We start from the raw sequence: 10,726 nt of genomic DNA on the forward strand, positions 1-10,726 counted from the left end.
AGCTTCATAAATGAGTTTGCGTAAAAGAACAGATACAGGTTGGCCATATTTGAAGAGAAGTTCCTTCCCATTGGAATACCCACCGTTTGCTTATATACTTTTTCGTTAAAAACACTATAACAGTTATAAATACAGAAATGGAGTATATATTTTACACTGAATTCTAGTAAAAATATATTTGGGTATAGTTATTTCATTAATTGTAATCATCAAACAAATCAATGAAATTATATAATAGAAATATGGTTTTGAATATGGTCGATGGCGACTGGTCAAATGTCTTGTAACACCTTCAGCTCGATGTGTGTGTGTATGCTGAATATATTTTACCAGTCGCCATTAACCAAATTCAAAACCATACTTTTATTATAAATGAGTTATTTGGGGTTTTATTTGAAAATTAATATTCATATCTTTTCCCACTTAAAATTTGGTTGTATTGATAAACACCGAATTAGTGAATTGAAGACTTTGCAGTTAAAGGCCTATTCTATAGACTGATTTCGTATCTTGTATATTAACAGTGTGGAGTGAAGGGAAATGGAAGCGTTCTTGGGTGGGGGTGGGGGTAAGGGGTTACTCTCTTACGGGAGGAAATATTCGTGATTAATGGTAACTTTAATGTTCGGTTCTGAGTTGACATGAGCGGTGTTTTAACCATCTCTTGAGATGTTGCTATGGTAACACACCAGTGAAATTGAGCTAATTTAGTTTTTAAGAGCCCATTAGCAACTCGTCAGGTCGCGGATCGAAGAGTTTTTTGTAGCATGATCCACGAGAATGCATTACTTTAACAAACCCGTAGCGTAATTAAGTCTTTGTGATTGCTCAAGATCGTGTCATTCCAGACTCGTCCACACTTCATTTGCTCTCCTAATACATTGCCTGCTACAAACATTTCGCGGTTCTACTTAGGGCCACGTGTTTTAATCATGAGTTATTAGTTCTAGATGATTTCATTATATGTCAAATATCTGTTACCCTACTTGTATTCCTGATACACACCCTTCTTGCAACACGCATGCTCATGAGTTCAGATATCAAGAAACTTCTAGGTGTTTAGAACCTGAACATGTGAGCATGATCTTTCAGTTAGTAATAGGTGGGATAGTAAATTATTTTTAACATGAAAATTATACTTGCAAAGTATAACTACCCAAACAAAGGTTACAACGGTATCTCATTACTATTGGCCTATTTGTTAGGCCTTTTAACTTGCATGAATTACTTTTTTTAGTTTTTGTTATATCGAAAATACAAATAATTATTGTATTACGTCAACCTGAGATGCTTGGACAACTTTTAAATCACATCTTCTCTACATTCACAAGTGGAATCATGTTACTGCCACCAGATAGAGCTTTAACTAATTACTAAATATATCCTATTTCCTGAAGAGTAAATATTTTATTCTTAATAATACATGGCTATTCTTATTACAAATGGTAATACAACGCCTTTAATTAGATAAGATTTTCAGCTTTCCCATACAATTAAATTAATCTAGTTAAGTCATTTTAAGCAAAACGATATATACACGAATGCATGACCATATATATGGTCATGCATTCGTGAAATTACGTAACTGGAAATATGCATAGAGAGAAAATTACAATGAAATAGAAAGTTTGATGGTGTTTTTGAAGCAAAAAAACTTGCAAGCATTTAATTCAGTGTAACGGAAACATAAAAATCGCTATCTAGTTCGAAAATGTTTACCGTAATGCATGATGTAGTAGGCTCTGGTGCGTTTTCTTTAGGCTAGTTTTCTAAAGGATGATGTTATTATTGTATTTTTTGTTTGAATAATCTTCCTTTCGAAATGAGAATAGATGGTGGTTCTAATAGAAAAGGGTGTATTTTTATGCATAATTAAATTACCATGATATAAAATCATAACTATACATTTTTTGTCATTGAGATGGTTTCAAGAATTCAAGCAATGCTAAAGATTATTACAAATTGCATTTGTTAGTATCATGTCATTCTAAAGTAAACATTTTTTTAAGTGATGGAGACAAATTTTAGAAATTTTGCATTTCTGCGGAGGTTATAAAAACATAGCTTGAAATTTGGAGACTTTTTTTTTTTTTCTCAGCTGCATACTTCACAATATTCACTAATATTTAATTTCGTTTTAAACAGATCTGTGCCAGTTTTTATACAAACGATATTATATAAGATATGTTAAGTTGTTGAATAAATAATTTTGACCTATGAAATTCATTAATATATCCATAGCATTAAGTCGTAATGTCAAGTTTATAATGAAAGTTATTCCTGCTTACTGATTTGGTTTTCATTTCAGTTACAGAAAAGGAAATTAGACAATGGTAAGTTCAAGATATCTATTTGAATATATTACTGATTTAATGAAATTGATTTTAAGTTATTGCAAAATGAATGTATGTCAGAATTGAAAGTAATAGCTTTTACGTGCTATTAAATTAAAAATTGTATCTATTCGCTAAGTTCTAAACTTCTAGAATAACCATTAACATCTCTACAGTTATTCAGTGGAACTTAACTTTTCCAAACTTTTTATAATCAGTATTCTCCAAGAATCCTTTTTCAATGAAAATTGACCCCCAGTGGCCTAGCAGTATGTCTGCGGACTTACAACGCTAGAATCCGGGTTGCGATACCCGTGGTAGCCAGAGCACAGATAGCTCTTTGTGTAGCTTTGTGCTTAACTACAAACAAACAATTAAAATTGCCTTTTAAATACCGTATGCAATCCAAAATAACTTCTAAATATGTGATAAACGTTGAGATAGTTTCTGGATCCTATATGATATGTATTGTACCGAGTTGATATTTTTAAGTTATATAATGTATAAAATCAGTATATATTTATTTGTAAATAAAATTGAACAATATAACTATCTCCAAGCTCGATATATTAACGTTTGATTAATAACTTTACACATCTTTTAACATGACCATTCAAAAATATAAAATGAAAGCTAACTTGCTGAAGACTTGACGTTTAAACAATATGAAATAATACGTGTGTTAAGAAGACTACAGTACGACTTAACGTTGTATAAATAACATAACATGGTTCGTACTCCTAAAGAAGACTACAGTACAATTTAACGTTGTTTAAACAATAAGAAATAGCAATTCCACAAATAACGACTTTATAACACGAAATCTAGTTGTTTTTATCTTTATTGGACGCTCAACACTTCTGTTTAGCTTCTTACGGAACGTTTTACTAAAACATAAACCATAACTGACATTCCATTTCTATAAGAAATAAATTCTACAGCATCATTATACGTAGTGACTTTACAAACTACAACATGTAGATCATTTTAAACTAACCATAGCCAAGTAGCTCCTGATGTGAATCCGCCTTTCTCTGTACAAATCCTCAACAAAACCACGAAGTACAGCGATAAAAGATCTTTTCATACAACCACTACGACAACAGATGAACAGGAACAAAGGATGACACTTGTATAATATATGTGTGTGTGTGTGTATTATGTGTTATTTTTTTTTATCTTCATTAACTTTTAGTATTTCTACCGTTATTCCCAATAGCAATTTTTGTTACTGTAGAGAACAATTTAAATTTCCAACAATAAGCTTTACTGTCAAACGCACGCTGTAGAAACGCATGCTATAGAATTGATTAGAATTTCTTCTAGAAAGCAATTGAACTGTCAGTTACAGTTTGTGTTTTAGTGGAACGCTCCTGGAGAAGTTGTAAAGGAAAACAGTAAGTGTCCAGTTAAAAACCCACCTAAATTTGGTGTGTAAAAGGTCTTTTGTTCAAAATTAACGTCTTTCATACCCCAACTATGTGCCACAAAAATTAAATATGAAATATAAGTTTCCCTTGAAGACTACAGAATGGCTTAATGTAAAATAATACGTAATAACACAAGATTATAGGTAACCCTGAGAACTATGGTATGACCAAACATTGAAATAGCACAAAATAATGGTATCTTCTGAAGATTACGGTACATTTTAACGTTTCAATAATATAGAATGAAAGGTAAATTCTAAATAATTTAATTTTAACGCTTCAACCACATAGAAGTATAGTTGACCTCTAAAGACATGCTATACAGCGTGTGGAAACTGAGTTGTACAATAGCAGTTGACGGCACTATGTGTTAGGCTTTAAGGTTGAGGGAGAACATGTAAAGACTGAATGTTACATATTAACATTTGAAGATGAAATGTAACATTTTCTGCTTTCATTTTGAAAGATGCTGTGTCTAAGTGTTTATCTTTTTTTACAAACTTAAAAAATGTTCATATCATTGTCCACTACCATTATCTTAATTTTGTGGACTTTGGAATACTTCAAAATCTAAAATAAAACGACAAGAATTAAAATTGGTTATTTCCTTCTAGTAACATTAACAAAACAGATGTGTCTATTGTTGTGTGGAACCGGTTTATTTGAAATGTTGATAATTTTAAAAGATCTGTGTGTATATGAATTCTAGTATCATTTGTGCATTGAAATTATAGATGCTGTTAATATTTTTCTTAAAATTTGTTCCAGATGTCAGCTAATGCTGTTTTGGAACTATTTAACTCTTTTTACCGTTACGTTTATGTATTAACAATTCTTCCAATGACAGTGCTGCATAATTGGGGCACACACGTACATACCCGCGACAGTGCTGCATAATTGGGGGCACACACGTACATACCCGTGACAGAGTTCCAGAGAGGGGGGACACGTATGTACCCATGGCAGTGGGTTAATAGACGAGAGTAAATGATAAGCAATAATCTGCCAGGATTAATGGCAATATTCAATCGAATACTACGAGATTCCCCATTATTTGAAACCACGAGAAAGACACTAACGATGTAACTCCCTTAAAGTTACTATATGAACTATATCATTCAATTTGTCGTGAAATAATTAACTATTGAAGTTGACTTTGTCATGCTATTATTCTAACCTTCTGAATGGAGCAACAAATTCTAAGGCTTACCTAAAGTCTAAGAAGAAAATTCTCGTATTGTTGTTGTTAGTGACCATCTTCAGAATCACTAACAGTAGAGACAAAGCCTACTTTTAAATTGATGGCTGACCCACACTGACCACTTCAAATTAAGATTCAAGGTTGGAAACTAGGACAAAGTGGGATTCTTACCATCAATTATGGAAGTCGAGCATGAGTAGTTAAGGCTGTACCGTGGACGCGCACGCTGATTGGCTGCCTCGGGGAGGAGGAAGGTAGAAGTCACAAAAGACAATTATGTCATAGTTCCACAAAGTATCATGCAGCTGTCTTAGAAATGGTTGAAATTATAGTTCGATACAAGACAGATGGTTATGACATAATAGTTTTTCGAAAACAGAGAACATGTTTCTAGGCCGTCATGGCAGGCGGTCATGACGTCATAGTTCCACGAAGTGGGACCAGCATAGATATGATGAACATGTCTCAACATGACTGTAAGTAGTACAGTTGGTATAAAACACTAATTCGTTATTTAATTACATTTCCTGACCATATGTATTTAAATCATTCTAAAATGATACTTATCATTAATTTATTAGCTAATTACATTCCCTGGTCACTTATGTGTAAATCATCTTAAAAGGACGATGTCATAAAATAATTAAACTTTGCTTTTTGACTCTATAGTGTCCGCCTTTGTAAAACTCATGTAAGATAAAACTATAAAAGTATCATGTGTAAAATAAAATATTTTGTCTTTCATATTAAATATTCACTGAAAATCTTTGAAATAATCACTTGGTTTATAATTAATTAGTCAAACAATAAGTTTTTAAACTATTTCATGATATCATCTTTTTAGAACGATTCAAATATAAATGATCAGGAAATGTAATTTAATGTAAACTAAGTTTAGTGTTAAATGTGGTTTTTCAGGATGAATTACATATAAGTCGTCAGGATATGCAATTAACTAATAAATTAGTGATAAACATTCTTTTTAGGATGATATAAATTGTTAAGAAATGTAATTAACTAATGAATTAGTGTTTTATACTGACTATTAAGTACAGTCATGTTGAGACATGATAGTCATATTTATGCTGGTCCCATTTTATGGAAATATAATGTCATCGCTGCTTGTCATGATGACCTACATTGTTCTCTGTTTTCAAAGAACTATTATGTTATAGCAGTCTGCCAGGTATCGAACTATAATTTCAACCTTTTCTAAGATAGCTGCGCCCTCTGGTGACACTTTGTGGAATATGATGTCATAGCCGTCTGCCATGGTGGTCTAGCAACACATCCCTAATAATATCCCCTCCCTGAGGCAGCCAATCAGTGTCCGCATCCAAGTGCAGCCATAACTAATAGCATATACTTTAACGACTTTATCTATCCTGCACTTGAATGTCATAGCAAATGAAGTTTATTTTCGTAATACTTCTATGTGATAGGAGCAATTCATCTAGGATTTTAAGATTGGTTGATGTGTCCGGCTACGTCGATCTGTGCAAACCAATCAACACTGCTTCAAGATGGAAATGAGAAGTTTTGATACATGTCTTTCAATATTTTAAGATTATAAATCTTAACATTGTTTTTAGTTTTTTAAAGCATTGAATTAATCTTTCAGATGTTTTTCAATTGTGTAAATTGAAACTCATTTTAAATTCCCATAGAAGAAAACTAATGTAACGTTTTCCATGTAATTTTATAATTAAATTTCAGTGGCTATAATTCTCACAATTAGTGAGTTATTTTGTAAGGTCTAGATAGAATGAAGTAGTAACGCACTATTGGTAAAAAAAATATTGATAACATGTGAATTCAACACATGTCACTTCAGAACTTAAGTAAAATGAACAAAACAATAATTAGAAGTCAAGATATGGAAGTACTTTTTGGAGATACAAAACAAATTCCCCAAACATATTTTTATGCTGTGTTAAACATCTGAAGAATCGTCAAACTAAAGAAATGAATACCAATTTTAGCATTTCAAGCTATAACTTGAATTTAGCATTAGGAATACGGACTACTTTCATATAGTGTTTCCAAAATGTGTGGAGGCTACTTAAAAATAATCCAACAGATGAATAGAAAGTGTGCCATACAGTAGTATAGAAGAATATTTTAGAGGGGCAAGGAAAAGATGCTTAAAAGGAAATAAACATTTCAAATACTCCTAATCTTTAAAGGTCAAAATCACTTGGTAAGTACATTTCAAACCTGTAACAATGATTTACCTCTTCTTGCAGTGAAGGTTCTAATTCAGGAATATAATTTTTTTTCTCAATGAAAAATTTCCAAATCCTTAAGCAAATGCTGGTTGAAGAAGATTGATCTGTAATTAAAAGAAATACCAAATACGGGATTTATTAATAGGTATGTGGAATACAGCTTAAGTCTCAGTTTTTAGACTTTGTTAAAAAGCTTTTTGAATTTTACAAAGCCAATAACTGCACTAATCATAAGATTAAATAATTTGTTTTTGTTGCAGGTATAAAGGATTTCTCAAGGACTGTCCTGATGGTCAACTTACAGAACAGGTGAATTTGATTGATACTAGTGTCATAAGTCAGTATTCTAAATATTGAACCAAAGCATGTATAAAGGATTTCTCAAGGACTGTCCTGACAGTCAACTTGCAGAACAGGCGAGTTGAATTGATACTTGTATGTCATAAGTCAGTATTCTAGATATTGAACCAAAGCACATATAAAGGATTTCTCGAGGGCTGTACTGATGGCCAAGTTACAGAACAGGTGAGTTGAATTGATACTCGTGAGTCATGAGTCAGTATTCTAGATATTGAACCAAAGCACGTACGTCGTGAATCGGGACTGAGAAACCAATTTAAACATACCTTAAAATGTTTACTGCTAAAATCTTGAACAGGTACCAGACAGGAAAAACTGTGTAATAATTTTCAGAAATCTATGCAACCTATTTCAGACATTAAATTTTCACAACATTCTTAACCAAAGATGTTGTCATCAAAAGTCTAGACACTTGGGCGAGAACTGTAGGAAGATCACATACTTAATTTTTGTTTTCGTTTTTTTAGATATTCACCAAAAAAGTGGATCAAATTGTATGTTACAGGCCCATAGCAAAAAATAACGCTGGACAACAAAAACTTTGCTACTAGGGAAAACTCGTGTGATTTGGAGTACTTTGATGGCACTGATTTCAAAAATGCAACCAGAATTTGTCCATCGCTTATAGAGTTTGAGTCATTGTAATATCTCTATTTTATCACCACTATGAAATACCATACATCAACTCAATACAATAGATTTATGCTGTAAAATTAAGTTTATGTGGACAGTTTAAATGGTAAAGGCAGAGATTTTTGAAAACTTCAAACATTGACTTTATTGATGTAAAATTTCAAATATATTGTTCATACATACTAATTGTTCTCAATATAATTGTAGTGAATTGCACCACTTTTGCTTCATTTCCACGCTCACCTGCTCTGCCCAGGAATTGCAAAACTGTCACGTGCTCAGTTTGCTAGAACATTCAAGAAGTCCCTGATTGAGCATAAAAATGACATTCAGATGCCACTCAATTGGTCACCTCGCCTCGCTCCGTGCACAGTTAAAAGAAAGTCTGATATTCTACCTCACATCATACCTGCAATATGATCAAATTCTAAATAACCTTTTTTCCTTCTAAAATATTTTAAACTCTACTTTTAAAAGCATAAATTATTTTATATTTTTTAGAAAATCATTTGAAATGTTGGCTGCGTCCAGTTTAAATAAATTCCGAAAATGCAAAAATCACCTAAACAGTTTCTGCTACATTTCTGGAAAATATATTAGTTTCATGGAGGAAAAAATCAAACGTAAGGTAAAGTTAGCTTATTGTCACTATTTTGGGTAAAACTTGGTGACAAAGAAGAACATTGGGCTATACATGTACAGTTTGCACATCTACCTTGACACAATGCCTGAATAAGAAGAGATCAAAGTATGCCATTTTCAGTTCCTATGATACGGTGTGAGTCCAAAGATCATCTAACTGATTAGTTTCTCCACGACTGTTTCTGGATATTCTGGCAATACATTAAATATCCAGATATTGCATCTGCAATGAGACCAATATCTCATGGGAATGGTTTTCCAGTGTCACATCCACCAGCAAATCGGGAAACAGAAGAGTTATCTTGCGAAGAAGACAATGAATCATCTTCATCATCTAATAATTCTGTTCTTGTGGCACCTCAACATAAATTGCCTCATCTGATCATACAGGAAGAGCTAAATGGTCTGATTCGTGACTTGTCTCTATCAAAGCAGCATGAGGAACTTCTTTGCTCTCATTTGCAGCAATGGAATTTATAAGCTCCAGGAAAACGAGTTTCAGTTTACTGGAGATGCCATCAAAGTCTTGCTTCTCATTACAGCATTGACTAACTGAATTCCCTTTAATCTATCACTTCAAAATTAGGGACAACTATGCGCAATATTCTCGTCTAGTTTTGTGCAGAGTGGCGTACATGCCACATTAGCAGCCATATCATTGAAACGTATGGGGCCCTTTGGCTCATCACACGGCATCCACACACATACACGTATATGTATAGGTTTACGTATATAGCCCAAACCACAACCACAATTCTAAATTAGCTGATTGGTCAAGCGTTAAATGTCAATAAAGATTAGTAAACTTGGCTCAACTTACCCTGGGCAACAACAAAATGTTTCTCTGTTATTAGAAAAGATGCAACTATTTCTGTGTAACTGGACGATGGTAATTCAAAAAAAAAGTTAAAATTACTGATCACCTCTAGTTTCCGAGTTACGATAGATTTATTTAAGATATTCTTATGTCGTGAAAATAACTTTTTTTTTTCAATAAATTTATTTATTCATTTAAAATTGCATTTAAGAATGTATAATCTACATGCTTTGGTAAGTTCCTTTCAAGTTCATAGCATGGGCAACAGGAATCGATGTTCCCATTGTGCGAAAGTAAAGGTTTCAGTCTAACTTTACATAAGTCGATTAAAAAAATCTCCATTCTTGAGGATGTTTAGTACCTAAGTCTTCCCTGAGTGCATCAAAATTTGTACAGAAACAAAGTCTCTTACGTATCACCCATCGCCAACTCTAAATGAATAGTGGGATTTGACTGTCACTTTTATAAAGTACTCACGACCCCAAAGAGCGGAGTGCAATTTTGCTCTAGCGGGACCCTCAGATTCACAGTCCAACACGCTAATCACTCAAATAATTTAAGGAGATACTTGTGACAATTAATACTATCATTTGTCAGTTAAAACTTAACTAGAGCTAGCATTCATGAGACAATCGTTCGAAGTCAAAATATATAGCTAATTTGTAGAAATACGAAAAAAATGCCGTAATATCTTTAAGCTATATTGAATATATATAGTCAAAAATATGTATATTAACAGAATGACAGTTGATTTATATAAACATTATCCAATTTCGAAACGAAAGGAACAAAATGCTTGGTTACTGCTCAAAATTGATATCTAAACGCTTGTAACAGTTCATTAAATGTTAACATACACCTGTAGAGCATACACCTGTAGAGCATACACTATAAAGCATACATTTTCGTCTGTTTTATCTGATTGCTTTGTTTGATAGTGGGCCCGGCATGGCCAGGTGGTTAGGGCGCTCGACTCGCAATCTGCGGGTCGCGGGTTCGAATCCCCGTCACATAAAACATGCTTGCCCTTTCAGCCATGGGGCGTTAAAATGTGACGGTCAAGCCCACTATTCGTTGGTAAA

The 10,726-nt window shown here is 33.0% G+C and overlaps 1 protein-coding gene across 1 annotated transcript in view; it reads left to right on the forward strand.

The window, feature by feature from the left end:
* LOC111086843 (frequenin-1-like) overlaps nt 1-10,726 on the forward strand; it is a 46,700-nt gene that overhangs the window by 27,947 nt on the left and 8,027 nt on the right. The window contains exons 2-3 of the mRNA XM_022391363.1: nt 2,309-2,333; nt 7,453-7,501. Coding sequence (XP_022247071.1) covers nt 2,309-2,333; nt 7,453-7,501 — 74 coding nt within the window. The remainder of the gene's footprint in view (nt 1-2,308; nt 2,334-7,452; nt 7,502-10,726) is intronic.

Source organism: Limulus polyphemus, unplaced genomic scaffold (genome assembly GCF_000517525.1).
Source record: "Limulus polyphemus unplaced genomic scaffold, Limulus_polyphemus-2.1.2 Scaffold1479, whole genome shotgun sequence".
Classification (NCBI taxonomy): Eukaryota; Metazoa; Arthropoda; class Merostomata; order Xiphosura; family Limulidae; genus Limulus; species Limulus polyphemus.